Source organism: Cavia porcellus, unplaced genomic scaffold, assembly GCF_034190915.1.
Source record: "Cavia porcellus strain 051 isolate PalLab524CR breed Dunkin Hartley unplaced genomic scaffold, mCavPor4.1 scaffold_10, whole genome shotgun sequence".
Lineage (NCBI taxonomy): Eukaryota > Metazoa > Chordata > Mammalia > Rodentia > Caviidae > Cavia > Cavia porcellus.
In genome coordinates, this window is record NW_026947493.1 from 944908 (window position 1) to 966166 (window position 21259).

Below are 21259 nucleotides of genomic sequence, written 5' to 3' on the forward strand. Positions count from 1 at the left end.
AAAGAATGTAGTATCCTTGATAAAGTTCTCATCTAGACATTAAAAAATGAAATATACAAAGAATGTATGCAATTAATTAGGATGAAATTCCTGGTATGTGTGTGTGTGTGTCTTGAGACAGGGTCTCATTATGCAGTTCAGGTTGGCCTTGAACTCACTTTGTAGCCTAGGCGGGCTTTGAATTCCCAACCATCTTCCTGCCTCAGCCTCCCAAGGGCTGGGATTACAGGCATGTGCCACTACATCAGGCCTATGGGCAAATCTCAATGATAATGTTAAATGAAACTAATGAATCAAAATTAACTATTGAGCAATTAACTGTAACAACACTATTAACAACTATGTGAAAAGAAAATCAGAAAATTATACAGCACAAAAGCTTTTTATTTACTGTATTTTTATTTTTTGTGGTACCAGGGATTGAACTAACAACCTCGCACTTGCCAGGCAGGCCTTTACACCACTGAGCCAAATCCCTGGCCTGTTTTTAAATTTTTAAAAGAGTATGTGTGTGTACATGTGGTTATTACAGAAAAAGGGAGAACCCTAAACCTATGTAATATATAGTTGGTAAAATATTACCCTCTTCCCCAAACTAGGGTATAGCCCAGGGCCTTTGTACTGACCTTTTTTTTTTTGGTACCAAACTTATGACTTTATGGTTGCCAGGAAGGCACTTGGCCACTGAGCTAAACCCTGGCCTTTGTACTGCCCTTTATCTCCACTTTTATCTCCATTATCAATTACTCTATTGCCATTATTTTTAATTTTTAAATTTAATTTTTAATTGATTTTAATTTTATGACAAGGTCTTGCTAAATTACGCAGGTGGGACTCAGGAGTTAAAGAAAGGTGGCTTATTCATTTTTGTTTTTTGCAACACCACAAACTGTAACAGGGGCACTCTACTACTGAGCTGCATCTCCAGCCTCCTTTATCGTTTGAGACAGGGTCTGTCTAAGTTGCCCAGCTGGCAAGGAATTTGTCATCCTCCTACATTGGTGTTCTGAGCAGCAGGCATAACAGGCATTTGCCATCACCCCCAGTGTAATGATTATTGTGATGTAGTAGGTGGACAAAAAAAAAAAGAGACAAATACAAATAGAAAACCAAAGGAAGCTATTAGTGTGTTGATCAATTTCAGAAGCCCTCTGGTGGGATACTAGGTGTGATGGTCCACAACTGAAGTTCAAGCTAATCTCCAGAAACAGGCTCAATTTTTGATAAGCACAAGTTAATCAGAATTCCACAACCCTTACACATGTGCTCCAACACAGTCTGCGTGTCCAAAGACGAACTCATGTTAGGAAAAGGTGGATTCACACACCACTTAAAGACACTGCCCTTTAACATGCATTTTCAAAACATGGGAACTCAAGGAAAAAATAAAAACATGTATAGCATGAGTTACTCACTTTGGAAATACTGATTTCTAAAAAAGAATTCAGATGTGCCATGTACATGCACCATCTTCCCTTGATGAATGTAATTAATTTTTTTTTTTTTTTTTTTGGTCTTATGCGGTTCAGGCTGGCCTTGGGCTCACTTTGTAGCCCAGGTTGGTCTCAAACTTGCAACAATCTGCCTGCCTCAGCCTTCCAAGTGCTGAATTACAGGATTGTGCCACCACACCTGGCTAAATGAATGTAATAATAATGTACTGCAAATGTATACTGATATCTAAATAAAAGCTAGATAAGCTAAAGATTAAAATTTTAAATAATATTGAAAAATAAAAATAGTTGAATAAAAATACTGATTTCTACAATCAAGTCTCCAAATTCATATTTAACTTAGAAAATATTACCAGTATAATTTTGTCCCAAATATAATTTTAAAAAAAGATGCACATACAGTCCCTTGAAGGTACAAAGAAAAAGTTAAAAGTGACATACCCATCAATAATGAGGTGCTCATATGGAGCCTTCTTATCACAGACAGGACAGACCCAGGTTGGCTTTTTCTCATTCATCTGAATATAAAGAGTTGCATCAAAACACTGCAGATGAGAGCATGTAAGGGCCCGGCATGGAATTGTCAGCCGCATTTTACCAAGCTTTAAATGAGAGGAAAAAAATAAGTATTAGACAACTGTTAAAAAAAGTTAAAAGCTTTGATAAAAATTTCCAGAGACACAAAGTGCCTGTTTTGATTTAAAGCTATCATATTTGTTTTTCAACAAAAGGAAGAAAATTAAACACAGCTTTGTGAAACCTACCTACAGGTTAACACATTACAGTATCTCTTTGGACTACTAAGCAAAGTCTACAACAAGGGACACCACTCCAAATTCACAGCCTACAGATGTGCTTTTCACAGTTCCAAACTCCTTCAAACTATACACAGTTTTTCAAGTGGGTGCATTTTTCTGGAGAGTGTTCTTAAATTTTTAATGCAGCCCTTGATCTGAAAGAAGAACCATCTAACTAAGGATTAGGAGAAGGAAAAAAGAATTGCTTATTATGCCTGGTAAGCATAAGGTCCTGAGTTTGATCCCTGGTACCAAAAAAAAAAAAAACCCAAAAAACAAAAAACACTACTGCAACATAAGAGACAGGATATTTACTGTAAGTATTAGTGCTAAATAAAATTATTCACAAGACAAAACTGCATCCTATCACCCCTTCTCTGACGGGTGTGTGCTTACATTTCTCCCCTACCGGACATCGCCATGGACTGTTAATTCGGCATCTCCAGAAAGTCAGGTTTCTTTTCCTGCCCTGCAGCTGCTGCTTGAATTGACACAGGCTGAGTCTACCCTATATAAAAAGAAAGCTGCTGGCTTGGGTGTGAGGCACATACATGGTTCAGAAACCTGCACAAGGACCTTCCACATGTCCATGTTTTCTCTAAAGGACACCTTGCACCATGGTGGAGTCCTCAGTGCTCACAATGGCCACAGAGCAGAAGTTACCTATGTTTAATAGGCATACAATTTGGCAAGTGTCCCGTAAAGACCTTCCACGTATTTGTGACCTTGAAAAATATAAAAGCTTAAGGGTATGAGCTAAGTGGGGAAAAGGTCCTTCTTGACTTAGAAGAATTTCAGGGAACAATTTCCTTGTCTATCAAGAAAATCAACTGTTGAGAAACCATGCTGGTCTGGGAGGACCACAACAAGAAGCCAGTTCACATTCTCAGTAAGCCATGTAAACCTGGGGGGCCCAGGAAGAGAGAAGCCAGATATCCCTCCCTGTGAGCTGACCAGTGCACAGGCTGAGAATCAAGTACCCTCCACCCCACCCTAAGTGACTGACTGGTCTGAGGGACAGGCTGAGTTTATAGCAACTGAGGTACAAAAGCAATTAAAGGCTTGTACTGTCTGACTGACTTTGCAGGCCTACGGCTGGTAGTGTGAGCATCTACTAGAACAACAGTATACAACACAACAGATACGGGGATTTCTTTCTGTCTTGTTTTTTAAATCCAATATTGATCTGTTTTGTTCTGTTCCAATTTATTGTTTAGTTTTATTTGATGTTCTGTTTTGGTCTTGTCTGTTCTGTTTTGTTTGATTTTACTATGTCTGGTGGAATGGACAACTATTGTGAAGATAGTAAGATATATTAGGGTAGTCGTTGTTGATTTCCTATTATCTTACTTTGAGGTTCACTTTTACGGCCTTATTTTGGTTGTCTTTACTCTATTTTGTTGGGTTTTATTCTTTTTAAAAGAAAAAGGAAAAGAAAAGAAAATCAATTGTCATTTGGGGTTCTAAATATTGTTCTGGTATCAATCATTTACTGTGCCTCTAGGAAAGGCACTTAACCTTTCTGGTCTTCCTTTTTTTTGGTACTGGGGATCGAACTCATGACCTCGCACTTGCCAGGCAGGCACTTACACCACTGAGCTAAATAAATCCCCAGCCCCTGGTGCTCCTTTTTCATCTTGAAATTAACAGTTTTTCTCTCTACTTCAATCTGTTGTAGTGCTAAAGAACAATAATAAAAAAAACAAAGACCCTGTGTTCTTGGCCCCAGTACTTACAACTGTACCTGCTCTATGGCATAAAGACAGTCCTGTGGGCTGCTAAGACTCGGGTCACACACGCTGTGCAGCTCTAGGAGAAACCATTTATGCAAAGTGTGTAAGGTGTACACAGTCTTTTATGAGACAATCTTCAGCATAACAGCAATAGCCGCCTTCAAATAATAGGATGGTGGGTAAAGCCAAATTAAATTTTTCTGCAGATATATACATATATATCCTCCAGTACTAGGGATTCAACCCAGGGCTTTCGCACTGAGATACATCCTCAGCCCTTTTTTATGTTTAGATGGCTTCTCCCTGTCACTCACACTAGTCTATAACTTGGAATCTTCCTGCTTCAGCCTCCCAGAATGCTTGGATTACAGACATGTGCCACTATACCACCCTAAATTTTTTAAAGTCAAAATCTGACTGTAAAGTGCAAATTTCTACTAAGTAGGTATTTTAATAATTCCTTAATACTAAGTAGATTCAGGCTAAAACTCCTAAACAAATATGGTAATAACATACAAAGTATTAGGCTTTTATGGTTTATAAAGATGGTTTATAAAGACTAAAATGTGTACTCTGAAAAACAGTTATTCTCCAAAAGTCTTCTTCTCACACATCTTTATATGCCTAATCTGCAGCTGTCAGTTCACGTCTTTTAGGGGAGAGAACAACTCCATGTGGGAGTCACCATGGAACACCAATGCAGGAAGGGTACTTATTTTTTGACTACAGTAAAACAGAAATTCACTTCCAAACACATTGCTTATTAGCTGTCACAATAATGCCTTGTTTCAAAGATTTAAAAAAAAAAAAAAAAAGAAGAAGAAGACAAAGTATTACATGGTGGAATCAGGTATTTAGCTCAGTGAAGCAGTGGCTGCCTGGCAAGTAGAGGTCCTGAGTTCCAGTCAGCACCCCTGCTCAAAGTGATGTTCCTTATATTTCTCATTTTGTTTTTTAAAATCACCAAGTTTTTAAAAATTTATCTGACACTGGGCATAGTGGCACATGCTGCTAGTCCCAGCACTTAGTAGGTAAAGGCAGGAGGATCCCTGCTGAGGCCAGCCTGAGATGCATGATCACGGTGAGTTCAAGCACAGCCTGAACTCCATAGTGAAACCCTGTCTCAAAAACAAGAATACAAACACAAAACACGCAAAAAATCTGACACACATCCTCATTTTCTTTAACTTACTATAAGGGAAAAGACTAAGCTTGCTCTATCTATCTACCTATCTATCTAGCTATCTATCTTTTTGAGACAGAGTTTCACTGCAGTTCAGGGTGCCTTGAACTCCCAGCAATCCCCCTGCCCTGACCTTCCAAGAAGGATTACAGGAAGGTGTGCACCACCATGCCTGGCCTAAGACTAAAACTTTAAGTATCTTCATTTGGTGATTATAAATTCCCTTTTCCTTTCCTAACATATGATGGATATACATACATCATTTGAAAACAACACTTCTTTGAAAACAACTACTAAATGTGTTTCTAGTGTTACTAACCTTACCCTACGAGTGTTATAACTGACGGTGCAGGATGATAAAACACTCTAGACAGGGGCTGGGGATTTAGCTCAGTGGCATAAGCACCTGCCTTGCAAGCAGGCGGTCGTGAGTTTGATCCCTGGTACCGATAAAAAGTTAAAAAACAAAAACAAAAACAAAAAAAAAACTCTAGACAGAGTGTAATACACCTTGTATCAAAAGGACTCTGACAATCACAATAAAATATGTACCTTTTTCTTTTCTTTCTTTCTTTTTTTTTAGTACTGGGGATGGAACTCACGACCTCACACCTGCCAGGCAGGCACTCACACCACAAGCTAAAAACCTGGACCAATATGTACCTTTTTCTTGCAGAAACTAGGGAAGAACTGTGACATTAAGAACAATTTTACCACTATTCTTGTAACAAGTATTTCATAAAGAAATGTCTAAAGTACCCTCCCCAACTTCAAGTCATTTGTATTTGGGTTTATGGAGGGTAAGATCCCACAAGGCAGCTTCTCAAAGATCCTTCCAGTGCTATATGGAACCAAGAAATTCTTGAAGCACTAAAACAGTTTTAATTATTTTCCTTGCCTATGGCTAAATGGCACACAAACAACAGAAACTCATTTATTTTGGGCTCACAACAAGGGCAATTCAAATGCACAGTGAGACAGCATATTTACATATTTTAAAGGTAACTAATCTCTTTTATTATTCTATAAACATGATATGTAGACAAATTATCATTGCTATATTTTATTTTTCAGTCAAAACACACCTAAACTATATGGTCTCACTGTTTCTGAATAACTGTAAAGGGATTATTCGTTTAGCCAAAAAGAAGTTCATGAAAGTTTTCATAATTATAGATTTTATATATACATATATTATACAGCTTTTATTTTATAATATGAATTTTGGAAGCATATGCCAAATGAAAATGAATACTAATACTGTTGGAACTAAACATAGAGAAATGGGGGGAGTATGGAAAGAAAAATTTAAAAGTCTAGCACTTGGGAGGCTGAGGCAGGAGGATCATTGTGAGTTCGAGACCAACCTGGGCTGCAAAGTGAGCTCAAGGTCTGCCTGAACTGCATAGAGAGACCCTGTCTCAAAAAGACCAAAAAAAAAAAAAAAAAAAGGAAAGAAAGAAAAATTAAAAGTGATCCACCTAAATTAACAGGTGCCAGGGACAATGAAATCAACATTTTCTAATAGTATGGGGATGAATACCTCAATTAGAAAATTGAAAACTAGCTTCACAAACAAAATGTGGAAGATTTATACTGCAGTGCTTCAAATAAATGCTTCACATTCATGTTAAGTGCTATAAATATCACATACATTAGCATAACTGTAAAGAAAGAACACTGACAAGTATGATTTGAATGGAAAATGAAGCTTATATACTTCTAAAATTTATCATATTCTCTGAGTTGGGATAAGGCAAGGATCAATGGATGCAGAAGTAGATAAATCAGGATTTGGGAGAAAGATGAGAGGATGCATTTATACACACACATATGGAAGTGCACATACACACACATATGTGTGTGACTTTTTCTTCTTTCTATTTCCCTGGTCTTTGAACCAATTTTGTATACATTAAAAAAATACTAGTTGCTTTTATAATATAGGCTGTTACATTTATGTGGTTAAAGAATTTTTAAGACTAACAAATCTGGAGTCAAAATAGCTTCCTTACAAACAGAATGGCTAAATAAAGAGTAAGAAGTTATAAGAATAGGAAAATATAGGAAGATGATAGGGCTTGATGATTTTTATTCACTTCATCACTTTTTTTCCCTGTAACTTGTTGAACTGTTAAAATGAGCAGGAATTCACTAAGCAATTGTCCCTCCTTCTGAAAAAGGTATTTTTTGATTTTTGTTTTGTTTTTGAGACAGGGTCTTCTTGTTAGTTCACACTGGCCTTGAACTCACTATGTAAGCCAAGCTGACTCAAACTCCTGGGGATCTTCCTGCCTCGGCCTCTTGAGTGCTGAGATTACAGATAAGGTTTTATAAAAGACTACAACATAAGACAAATAAGATCTCATTCCTGTTTAAACTGTTTCTTCAAGAATGCAGTAACTATAATTTATATTGTGTGAATTCTGGTTTTGTTCTCTAATCATAAATTTTCTTAAAAATAAAAGTTTTGGGGCTGGGGATTTAGCCCAGCAGCATAAGTGCCTGCCTTGGCAAGTGCAAGGTTGTGAGTTCAATCCCCTGCTACCTTTAAAATAAATTTTGTGAGTCTTGATTTATTTATTTAAAAAAGTACAGTAACTTCATCTAAGCACAATAGCACATGTCTATAATCCCAGAAATTCCAGAAGCTGAGGTAGAAGGATCACAAGTTCAAGTCCTGCTTAGGCAACTGTGATGGACTGACAACTGGCAGGCAAACTGGAACACCCAGCTGAACTGAATCAGCGTTGTGCTGGGTATCGAAGGCCCACCTGAGGATTGTTGCCAACAACAGAAAAAGGAGAACCAGAGAAGAGGTAGCACTGTTGATTCTCCTGGAGAAGTGTGTTGTGCTGGTTTTTCTGATATGAATTCAGCTGTTCTCATCATCAGAGGAGTTCGGGACTTGTCGCTGAGGATGGCTGCAGTTCTCTTCAGGGGAGCTCTTGGCTCCAGTGCAGATCTCTCAGCCTGCAGGCACAGATCCTTCGTCCTGCTGGCGCAGACTTTCTGGTTTCCATCACTGACCTTTGGGCCTTCCCAGTACAGATACTTGGTACAGACTTGCATGAGACACCATCATTGGCTGTAGGTCTTCAGCCTGACTCATGCAGAATATTACCATGGGATCGAGGCCCTTGAGATATTTTGGGTACCTAGCGTGTGGACAGATTTCCTGCACTCTTTTTTGCATTTGACTCTTTTAATGACTATTATAAAATTAATTCTGTAATTTATATGTCCTGTATTAATTCCTTTCCCTTACATACCTGGACTATAACAGCAACTTAGTGAGACCTTGCCTCAAAAAATGAAAAGGATTTGGATGTAGCTCAGTGGTAGGGCAGCTTTGAGTTTGATCCTTAGCACCAAAAGCAAAACAAAACCAGCAGAAATCCAGTAACTTCATCATCATTTTCAAGTTAGTTGAATTTTAATATCCAAACTTTTCAAATCAGGCTTGACTGAACAATCCAGGTGAATCAGGAAGCAGTTAATGTCTTTCATTTTTTTTGTGCTTTCTCTGTAGTTTAAATACAATTAATTTAATTATAGAAGAAAAGACAATTAAGATATCAAAGCAATCTATTAATTTTTCCCATATTTTCATAGGAAAGGTATATTCACACAGTATCCTTATTATTGGTATATGTAGTCAATTAGTTTAAAAACAAACCGTAAAAGTATTTTGTCTTAGCTTTGCTTTTTGTGACACTGAGGATTGAACTCATGGCCATGGTGCTGAGCTATATCCTTAGCCCTCTGTAATTTTGTTTTATGGGATAAGGTCTCCATAAGTCACTAAGCTGCCCAGGCTGGGCTCAAACTTGTGATCCTTCTGCCTCAGCCTCCCAGACTGTTGTGAATCACAGGAACATGCCTCTATCATATACTTAACACATACTTGTGACATTTATCCCTTACAGGTTTAACAATTTGGTTGTCATGGGACTACGTGTTAATTTCAAACAAATGGCCCCTTCTGACTTCATTTTCTGGTTAAAAAAAAATCTTCCAATATATAATGATTTCAATTATTCCAATATATAATGAATACAATTATTCTAGAATTTTTCTTTTTATCTTTTTCCTGTCTTTTTTAATTTTTTGAAGCATCAAGTTATACTTGGTATAGCAAATAGGTAGTCAGGCTGGTCTTGAATTTATTAATAGCATAGGCTGGCCTCAAACTTGTGCTGATCCTCCAGCTTCAGCCTGAGCGCTGAGATTACAGGGATGTGTAACCACATTGAGCTTAGAGTAGTTTTAAATGATGGATTTTTATAACCGTTGTTGGCAAAATGGCTAAGTAACTATGGCTAGATTTTTATTTCGAAGATTACATTTTTTAAAGTGAAAGTTTTGTAAGTATCTTGAGGCAATAAACATTCCTTGTTATGTGATTTTTACATCTGAGTTTGAAAGACAGTGATTAACTGGAGGTCCTATTTAGATAAATCTCACTAAATGTACAGAATTTTTTAGATTCCAAATCCTATCCAGTGATGCTTTTCTCTTTTTCATAAACTAACAAAAGTAACATTACACTGTATTTCTCAGATACTAGAAAAGAGGAAATAAACATTAAGCCTTTTTGAAAGCAAGTATCAGGAAACACTTACTGGACATAGCAGGGAAACCCTTAGGCTGGTTGTAGCTATTTCACTGTCTGGATCCGCAGTCAATTTCTCTTTAACTGAAATTCATTGAAGAAAAACAAAAACAGAACAAGTTTACTAAAGGTACATTATTGGTGCAATATAAAGGAGGAGCTGAAAATAGGAAAGGTATTTGCTGAATGTAAAGATAGAACAAACTATGTGGTTTGTACTTTGAATAATAAGCAAAGAAAATAAAAGAGCTGTATATCTATACACTATATTTTCTATAGTGCTGTTTCTCAGTACTTTTTAGCCATATGTATAATTATATGAACTTTGTATTTTACTTACTGTGAAACTTAAACCAACACTAGATATTCTAATCTCTCGTTAGATCAAACTCAGCTTTGACACTTAAGAAAGGAAGCATAAGCAATTTCACTGTCGTGGCTCTTCTTTTATTCCCTTCAGTTTAAAGGACCTGTATAGTTCTTAACTAGAAACCTTCAGCATCTGCTACCTCTGAAAACCTCAGTCAACAACAGCAAAATAGGAAATGCCTGAATGTGATACTCCAATAATTTGAGAAGTGTCCCACAGTGACTTCAAAGTCTAGACTGCCCAGAGGGTGGAGGACAAGGTGAAGTGGGTATTCACTCAGTGGATCACAGAGTTCCAGAACTCGACAAAGTTTGACCCAAGAGATAACAACAGTAAAAAATACGGTGAGAAGGAAAAGTTCTCAGATAAGCAAGAGAAATTTCCGAACAGATGTCTACTATGCTGATAAACATTTGTTTGAAGTAAAAATCCTGCCTTTACTAAACATAATATTCAAGTTTCGGCTTTTATGAAATGGTTCAATTCTTAGTCTTATCTACTTCCATAAGTTAGTGGATCTCAACTAAGATGCATATTAAAACTACCTTTGGAGCACTCTACTGCCTACTGAATTACAATACTGGAAGACAGACATAAAGCAGTAATTTTTACAAAGTTCTAGATGTGATTCTGGTGCCAGACTAAAGTCACTTCAAGACCTGAAAATCCCAAATTTAAAAGATTTTATGTATTTTAAAGCTTGACTTTGACATCCAGAAGGTATAAAATCCCTGAATTTTAGTTTGGAAAATATAGTCACCATAACGCTATGCTAGTTATTATATAAATTATGAAAAGTATGCATTTTCCATTATTCACTCAATTTTCATTAGGTCTTTCTGATACGATGTAAACTGTAAAGATTAATTTTGACTGGAGTAAGAGTTATCAGGGAGCTAGTAACACGTTTCTGGGTGTGCCATGAGGTGTTTCTGGAAAAGAATGACATAGGACCCCATGGACCAAGTGGAGGAAGATCTGTCATCAGGATGGGTGGGCACCATCCTCCAAGTGGAGGATGATCTGCCATCAGCTGGGGACAGGGTATGGAGAACAGGCCAGAACGGAATGAACAGACAGCAGAAAGCCATGTCTCAGCACCTACTTGGCTTCTAAGTCCTAGGAGCCATTCTCCCCTCTTAGACATCCAAGCTCCAGTTCACCAGTCTCTGGAAGGCAGGGCTTGCACTAGTAGTGCCCAGGGTTCTCAGGCCTTCAGCAACAGGCTTATACCACTAACTTCCAAAGGCCCACAGTCTCCAGATTTGGATTTGGCCATGCTGCCTGCTTCCCTGGTTCCCTCGTTTGCAGACACTAACTGTGGGCCTTCTTAACCTCCACTGTTGTGTAAGCAAACCCCCCTGTTAAATCCCCTCTCGATTTACTTTTCTATATGTATCCTGTGGCTTTTCTCTAGAGAATTTTAACATACTAAGCACTCTGCAAGCCTTCACTCACCACCCCACCAGCACTCTTTTTATATACAGCAGAGGGAACTGTGGTTGACACCGAACTCTGGGTATCTAAACTTTCACTTAAAGGGAAGTAAAAAGAACCAGGATGTGTGATGTGTTGTGCACACACAGCAAGTCCTCAACATGAATGTAATCTTTATCTATTGCAAAGATGGACCAATAAAAATTTTAAAAATTAAAAAAAACTTCTGCTTAAGTGAAGCAGTATCATAGACCTTAATATCACCTTTACACAAACTATAGCTCAGTGGTAATTAGGGAAGAAATTGAAACAGGAAAAGCAATCTGAGGTAATGGTTAAAAAATAGGACACAGAGTCAGCTTGCATTAGAATGTAGCTTTAGTTAAGTCAGTTATCTTTGTATCTTAAATTCTGTAATCTGGTAAATAATAGTTAATCACACATTTTAAGGATTGATTTAATACATGTAAAATGTTTTAAAATACATATTATACTTAATAATTATTACATTCTGTTACCCAAGATAAAATGTAGTTTGTAGTTTCACTTTCTCTCAGAAGTGAAAGAATTTTCTGAAATTATCTTAGAATGTTTGCCAATTTCTATTAAATAGAGCAAAACAATTTTTCTTTCCCATTATAGGCCCAAGCCTGGTCAATCTTTCTTCTAAAAGACATTTTAAAGTTTCTACCAAGGTCTTGACAGGTTTGGATTAAACCTACAAATGAATTTAGAGAACAGGTATTAATGACAATCATCTGATCTATTAACACGGTAATATCTCTCCATTTACTCAGGTATTGATTTGGCTTAGCAATGTTTCAATTTTCAGCATATAAATCTTGCACATACTTTATATGATGTATGCCTAAGTATTTTGTATTTTTTGATATCACTGTAAATTCTCTTGTGAATTTCAGTTTCCAATTATTTATTACTATTTTTGTTTTTATTATTGTCCATGCATTCTTCAAACACACAAATCTTAGTTCTAATGGCTGTTTTGGAAATGCTTTGGGATTTTTCTCCTCACATACTCCATAACGTCATCTACAAATAAAAACTGTCTTTTTACTTTGAATCTGTATTCTGTTTTCCTCATCTTACGCATTTATTAATCTGCAAGACCATGCTGAGAGCAGATCTCCTTCTCTGTTCCCAATCTTAGAAGTAGTCAAGTTTTTGACTATTAATTCTATAACCTTTCTGTAAATATTCTTTTATTATGCTACAACAGTTTCCTTCTCTGTTCTGCTGAGAGTCTCATGAATGGATAAGAAATTTGATCAACTGCTTTTTCTTTCCTTTTTTTTTTTTTTTTTTTTTGGTACCAGGGATCAAACTTACAACCTCACATTCGCCAGGCAGGTGCTTACGCCACTGAGCTAAATTCTCAGCCCTTCAACTGCTTTTTCTGCATCTACAGAGATGGCTATATGAATTTTCTTTTTTTAGGTAGTAAAAAGGTAAATGACACTGATTAACTTTTAAATGGTGAATCAACTTAGTAATCCTGAAATAAACTGTCTGGATATGGTTAACTATTATTTTACACATTAAATTACCATATGAAAAAGAAAAGGTTGGAGGACTCAATCTGATTTCAAGGCTTACTATCATGCTATAGTAATAAAGATACTTTATTGCCATAAAGATTGACAGATATACAGGTCAATGGAAAAGAAGAAAAATAGTAAGTATATTCATACATCCATGGTCAATCAGTTTTTGACAAAAGTGCCAACATAATTAAATGGGGAACACAGTTTTTTCAACAAATAGAGTTGGAACAACTGGGTATCTGTAAGAGGGAAAAATCACCTTACACAATATACAAATAATTAACCCAAGTGAATAGTGAGAAGATAATAAATATGGTAAGTCCTCTGGGAATTAAAAGTTTCTGTGTTACCATATCCACAACGGTAACAGTATTTTATTATACAGCCTCTAATAAAGACGTAAGCATGATAAAAAGCAACCTTGTTGTTGTTTGTTTTTTTGTTCTGTACTGGGGGATTGAGCTCAAGACCTTGCACTTGCCAAGCAGGTACATACACCACTGAACTAAATCACCAGTCCAGTAACCTTTTTATTAAAAAAATCTTTCTTGTTATAAGCTACCAGAGTTAGTCACATGAGGCTATATTTAAATTTAAATTAAATAATTTTAAAGAAAATTTAAAATTCAGTTCTTAAGTTGCACTAGCCACATTTTAAGGACTTAATGGCCATATGTTCCTGTGACTACCATATGGAACAGCATAGATATAGAACATTTCCATCATTACAGACAGCTTATTAGTTAGTGCTATTCTAGGATTGTTACTGTTCTAAAATAATTCCTATCTTTCCCTAAATAAAGATTATTTTAGTTCTGCCGTTTAGAATTTTAAGGCTGGAAACAACCAAACATATCAAGCTCAACATTCATTTTTCTAGGCAAGGAAACAGAGGTGCCCAGACATGACTTTTATTCTAGACCTCTTTTTATCAGTTAAATTCAAGAAAAACCTGAGGATCTACTATGTGTACAGCATCATGCTGAGCAACAGAAATTGTAAAAGGAAAAAAATCAAATACCTAGTCAAAAAGAGCTCACAGTCACAGTAAGCATATCTCTAACATGCTCTGCTGGAAGTTGTTTACAAAAAAGAATAGAAAATCAACTATTCAGAGGGTTCCAGATGCCGCCTGGACGAAGTAAAACACAAAGAATAATTAATGTTAGGCAAAGGAGATAACTGCGAGGTTTGGGTACAGGAACAATTCTAAAGCACTAAGGAAAAGAAAAGAATTACGCATTTTTGGAATGTAAAAAACATTGAGAAGAACGAAAACAAATTGTGCTGGGAAGCAATAAGCAGGTGGCACATCAGGAAAAGCAAAATGTCATGCTAAAAAAGTTGAAGCTCTTTCATTCCAGTGGTGGTAGAGCCAAGAAACAGAAGGGAATGACAAGATCGGAAAAGTACATGGTAAGTCATACTGCTTCCAGGGAGGGATATGGAGAATCAAGAAAGGACAGATAGAGATAGATAGAGACAGAGACAGAGATAGAGATAGAGACAGAGATAGAGAAATTAGAGGAGGGGGGTGGGAGAGGGAGACATGTGACACATATTAAGAATATATTTTTAAAAGAAAGCCAGAACACAGGGTTTAAGTGGGGGCAATGATGGAAATTGATTTAAAGTGTCAGTTTGATAGGACTTGTGAGTTTCATTTCAAATATTTGAATTTGAGGAACCAGTGAAATGGTTAAGTGAAGGTAGTCAGTCATATAAATCTGAAGTTCAGGGTAAAGACCTGAGAAAAATATAGGTTTATCTGAAAGCTATTCCTAGTTGAAACAGCAAGAACAGATGTGACTGTCTACAGAGAAAGTACAGCAAAGTGGGCCAAGGATGGAACTCCAGGGAATACCAACATTTAGCATGCTTCTCTTAAGACAGCCCATTAAAGACTAAGTGTCTACAAAGAATGGTCAGAGAAGAACAGAGAATTTCAAGGAGAAAGTGGTTGGTATCAAAGACAGCAGAAACATTCATAATAAAAACTAAAAGGATAAAACTTTATATTTGGCAATCAGACTGTCACTTGTGACAACTGCAAGAGCAATTTCAGTGAAACTATGTGGGTCAGAAAAGACCATACATAAAGAGCTGCAGGAAGGCGATACAAAGCACACGTGCTCTACTCCTAGAAGAAAGTGGATGAGAACAGAAGGAGCAGGGAGCTCTGTCTACAGAGGGGCTTCTTTTCCTATTATTACTGGATGAGAGAGACTTGACAGGAAGGGGTGTCACGAAGAGCCAGTAGAAAGGAAGAGACTGGAAACACAGGGCAAGGGACAGTAAGTAAAGACATCGGGTCTCTTCATACCATTTCTGAGCACTGGCGCCTGAAGTCTAGTCACATCTCAAAGTACTGCCAAGTGTAACTCTTTACACTACGATCTCCCCTCTGCAACCTAATCTTTCTACAAGTTTTCCATGTCAGTAAATGGCACTAATATGTCGCCTGGTGCTGATGAAGTCAAGAACTCATCCCCCTGTCCCCTCCTTTTCCTTCACTCACCATACATCATCCATATAATGTCTACCTTTCAACGTTTCTCATAACTTTCAACTTCTATGAGACCAGCCTGTGCTACAAGTGAGCTCAAGGACAGCCTGAACCGCATAGCAAGACCCTGTCTCAAAAGACCAAAAACAGGGGGCTGGGGATTTAGCTCAGCAGCATAAGTGCCTGCCTTGCAAGCAGGCAGTCGTGAGTTCGATCCCTGGTACCGATAAAAAGGAAAAAGACAAAAAAAAAAAAAGACCAAAAACAAAACAAAGCAAAATAAACAAAAATCTTTCAACTTCTGTTTTATTCTTATGTTTAGAAATCCTTTAATGGTGTCTAGGAATTGGCTAAGTTAAAAAGCAGTTACCTGGAGTGTCTCCTGAGATCCAGGCCATGTTGGAACTTAGGACTCTGGGAAGCCAAGCAAGCACCTCCCCTCCCGGTAAGCGGCAGCAGTGTGGCCCACTGCAGCCCTTCCAGGGGGAGAACTAGCAGTGTCTCTTGAGATCTAGGCCATGTTGGAGCTTAGGACTCTGGGAAGCCAAGCAAGCACCTCCCCTCCCTGGTAAGCGGTGGTAGTGTGGTCCACGGCAGCCCTTCCAGGGGGAGAACTAGCAGTGTCTCCTGAGATCCATGCCATGTTGGAACTGAGGACGTTGGGAAAACAAATGACCATCCTGCCTCCCTGCTTAGCAATAGTGAACCTACTGCTACATGGCCTAGAGTCAAATATCCCACTTCCCATATCCTCCTTCTCCTCCCCCCCGCCCATTAGCAAATGGGAACCAGAAATTTGAGCATCTCCTGGGAGGCTGACCATAGCAAATAAGGGGGGACTTCCTTCTACCATTTCTTTGAAGACAAATATTTTTATTACTGTTTTGCTCTTTTCTGATTAATGGTACTGCTCTATTCAATATTCTGTTTTGATAAGTTCTATGGTGTTCTATATTTCATCTCATTTTGATATATGGGATTGAAAGAACAACTATTATAAAGATAACAAAATATACTGTGATACTTATTACTGTTATCCCGATAACCTGCTGTGAAGTTCTGTACCAATTTCACTGTACAATCTTAGTTGGCTTTATTCTGACTTGTTCTGTTGTATACTTTCAAAATAAAAAAAAAAAAAAAAAAAAAAAGCAGTTACCTGGCATGCATGAGGCCCTGAGTTGTTTGATCCCCAGCACTGCACCCCGTTTATCCCTGAAGAAAATCTTTTTATGGCTTTACATCTATATGAATCTACACTTGTCTATTTCTCTGGTCATTTCCCTCCTCTGTGCTCTCTGTTCCAGCTTTACCAGCCTTAATCTTGGAATGAGCCCTTATCATGGAGCTAACTCCTCCCCATCCTTACATCCTTAGACACATCCTTACAATCCTGCTTGATCATCATGGTACCAGAGAGGACTACATTACCATTGTACAAAGCTCTCTATCTCTCTTCTTAAAGGCATATGTCACAACTGTAATGCATTAGCAACTCATATGAGTATTTAATGCCTGTCTTTCCCATGACACTCGCACTTCTGAGAGCTCCATGGAGACTGTGCATCTTTTGTTTAATGCCATAGTCTTCTGTTCCTGGAATATTGGAAAACTCTTGATTTCTTCAATGAGAATGAATGAGTTGAACTCTGAGCAGGAAAAGACACATTTACTCCTGATACTATAGGGAATAAGGTGAAAATGGGTACAAATGTAGTTAAGTTGAAAAGTAATCATGGTGGTTCCAGAATAAGGAAGAAACAGGCAGTCTCAGAAATCCACTTTTCCCCCCTTTTTTGATTTGTTTTTGTTTTTTGAGACAGGGTTTTGCTAGGTACACCAGGCAGTTCTCAAACTCACGGTGATCCTCTTGCCGCAGCCTCTGCCCTGTTTTCTTGTACTAACAGTGTGCTTTGTGAGGGAGGATAGTGCCTGAAAAGTTGGGTGGAAGCCTGAAGTAACTACGAAAGGGAGAAGTGAGAGAAAAGAGTAACCTAAGAGTTAAAGGATGCTACATAAAAGTGGAGTCACAGGATTAAAAAAAAAAAAAAAAAGGAAAGAAAGAAAAGAAAAATCCACTAAGTCAAGTGAATCACAGAATGGGTATCTCTATAAGTTTAAATACATCAACTTTATTCTTTCAAGTACGTAACAGTGACTGACTGAACAGACAGAAACACTGCCAATAGAATTTATTTATAAGTAATTTAATTCATCAAAAATATCTAAGATAACTGATAACATTTTCTTTCATCAAGTTATTTTAAATATTTTAATTACACCATCGTTGGAAATTTTGTTTTTTTAAACATAAATGAAGCTGAATGACACACAGCTGATTACAATAAATTCCTTACTGGTGGAATCCAAATTAATGTTTCATTGGTATTCCCTGGCCACTGGATAAGATATAAACTGCCATAAAAATCTCACCCTATGGGCAATAGTGTCTACATCTAGCCGTAGATCATTGTGGAAAATAAACAGCTTGTGAATTCAGCGGGTTTCGATGCTTAGCAGCAGCCAACAATGATTCGTTCTTAGAGAAAATGAAATTCCAGGTTCACCTTCCCACTCTCCCTCCAGGTGGTGCTACAGCTACGCGTGGCAAACAGTCGAGCTCATGCAGACAGCTTGCTTCTTGTTAAATACAACCACTGTATCTACCTGATTTCTTGCTCTTCCCTTTTCTACACAAGCTACTATAATCCCACAATACTTCTGACTAGCAAAGATTCTACTTCCTTCATCCAGCGAGGCAGGTGTCACTGGAATGCCGAGGAACAGCTTCAGCAAGATCATGAAAAAGAAAGTTCCTCTTTTACCCTCTCCTTCAAGGCCAGCTGTCTTGCCTACTCTGCTTTCTGGGTCCCTGCTATCTCTTGGTCTGGCCAAAGGGTGCTTGTTCCTAACTCTGGCCCACAAACACTCGCATCACTCTAGCTCTCTACCTGCTAATGCTCCGCTTTGACTCAAGGTTTTTGTTTTAAGACAGGTTTCACTATGCTGCACTGGCTGCTCCTGAACTCCTGAGCACAAGTAATCCATTCACCTCAGTCTCCGACCACAGGTAACTGGAGCCATAGGTATGTACTACCTTGCCTGGCTCTTTTCAATTTTAAGAGGACCCTATTAATATAGACCAATCTTTCAATGAACAGTTAAAGATGTCTTGTTATTCAGAGCAGTGGAATCTTTTACTCTGGCAGTTAGAGGTTGGAAGTTATAAGTTAGAGAAAAGGATTAAAGCTATGATATAAGAAATGAAAAGAAAGCTGGCCTCACTAGCTAGTTCTTTACACCAGAATGTTTCTAACTACAAACCTAGTAGTGGGCTTTACTCAACACACATCAAGATACTCGAAGGACAGTTATCTAACCCTGCCTGTAAAAATGTTGCTTCTCCTTGAACACTGAGTCTTCATCCCTAAATCTATCTATGAAGAACTTATGTCACAAAGAAGAGAATAATGAAACAACTTCACTTACCCCATGGGAAAGGCCACTGACCCCCAAATTTGAGGCCAGTAAATAAGTTCATTTGCAAACCTTGCATTTCAAATTGAACACATCAAAACAAACCATCCAGTAACTCACACCTGTGTGAACCGAGACTTCCACAATGCTGTAGAAGCTGCATGTGACAACAAACCTCTATGTATGGGTGGGGCAAGACATTTAGGAAAGAGACTTTTCCAAGGTCTCATAATTATTTAACAGCCAAACCACTTTCTTATCATTTCTACTGCCTCACGGACTCTTTTTAAAACTCTGGCAATCCACAGATGTGGTCTTCATATAGCCTGTACATTTTTATGGATCTAATATAATCTGCAAATATAAAATAATTTTCTTGAGATTTCCAGGTCATCCCCTAAAATTCCTTACACAATTATTTTATGGAGTTATATTTTTCTATGTTGAACAAGTGACTTTATAGAAGTTAATTTTAAGATCAGTATAGATTATGAAATAATAGTTCATGATAAAGGCATTAAAACTAGTTTTAGTTTTAAATCCTCTACATCAGGCTCTAGTAAAAAAAATTTTTTTAATGCAAAAATTTCTGGTATTGAGAAAACACTATTCTACCCTTTAACAAAATAATTTAGCTGCATAAATGAAATAAGTTTATCATACGTACTTAAAGCTTTAGAATGATCCGGATTCCTTATTCCCTTTGCTCGTAATCTCTGAAGAAGAACTGTTGAGGACAATTGTTTTACAAGATATACTGCCATGGAATAGGTCTGGAAAAAAAATGTAGAAAATAAACAACATATGCAAGTAAATAGAGTATCTATTTCAAACCCACAGCAACAGGAAAGAAACCATTTCTTAAAACATTTACTGTGTGTCATACACTGTCATGGGTGTTTTCATGAATAACAATTCATTTAATTCTGATCAGAGAACTACTAAGGTGATCACAAATCTATTTTTATAGGTGAGAGAAAACTGAAATGTGAAGGAGTAGCAGAATCTGCCTTAATTTTATAGCTTCTGAGTGAAAAGTTTAGAATGGATATCCAGGTCTGCTACACATCTATAATTCCTGACTACCAGGAAATAATTCAAGTTAATGAATTTAAGGTACTAACAAGAAAGAATACTGTTAATGACTAAACACAAACCACTGTCATGAAGATGTCCAAAATATCACAAATCACAAACTGTGTAGTAAGGTAACAGATAAATTCTAAGTGAGATTGGCTTTCTAAACTACACTTTTTAACCTTTATGGCTTCTACTAGTTCTTGAAGAGACCACTTGGTCATGATCACAACTTAGAAGATTTGCAAAGAGAAGTTGCTAGTTTGGTCAAGAAAAGATTAATAACTATCCATTACCATCAGAAGGAATACTCAGAAACAGTAGCCAGAGAAAGGAACAATGAAAACAGATACCAAGCCAGGGAAGTGAAGAATAGCCAGGGAGTAAAGAATAGAGGGCGGAGACTTAAGAAAGCTGGGACAGGGGACAGCAACCTAAGAAAGGATCACTTTCCATTGGGATCAAGAGGAACACCAAGAAATTTGAAAAGAAGCAAAAGAAAAATAATCACTACTATTTTGTATTTCATAGCTACATACAGCTTTCAATACATTCTTTATATTTACAGTACTGTCAACGACTCCATTCAAGCTGGCAGAGGCCTAGGAGATATGAGAGAAAATGATAGGTACTACTGTAGGTAACGGGTTGATTAAAATTGCTCAGGAATGGCTGGGGGTTTAACTCAGCAGCACAAGCACCTGCTTGGCAACCGTGAGATCCTGAGTTCGATCCCCTATACCAGAGAGAGAGAGAGACAGACAGACAGACAGACAGACAGACAGAAAAAGAGAAATCTTGCTCAGGCACCAAAGATTACATAATCTGTTTATGATCCTGCAACTGCTTGAACACAGCAGGCACCCAAAACCAAGAGAAAAGTGCAGGGATGCAGGACAAGGGACTTAATGATCAAGGCCAGTGAAGCTCTTGATAATTCCTTTTTTCACATGTTTTTGCTTTTTTTACTTGTTTGATTCTCCTGGCCTGGTCTGACAGCCATTCTTTCATTTTCTTTCACACTTCTGACAGTGTATTCACCTGCTGG

General features: G+C 37.5%; 1 protein-coding gene across 4 annotated transcripts in view; it reads right to left on the reverse strand.

The window, feature by feature from the left end:
• Positions 1 to 21259, reverse strand: part of Pias1 (protein inhibitor of activated STAT 1) — a 142441-nt gene that overhangs the window by 14741 nt on the left and 106441 nt on the right. For all 4 annotated transcript variants that reach the window (XM_063256876.1, XM_063256877.1, XM_003480032.5 and 1 more), the window contains 3 exons: positions 19802 to 19907; positions 9793 to 9866; positions 1896 to 2056 (listed from right to left, as the gene is read on the reverse strand). In XM_063256876.1, the coding sequence (XP_063112946.1) occupies positions 1896 to 2056; positions 9793 to 9866; positions 19802 to 19907 (341 nt within the window). The remainder of the gene's footprint in view (positions 1 to 1895; positions 2057 to 9792; positions 9867 to 19801; positions 19908 to 21259) is intronic.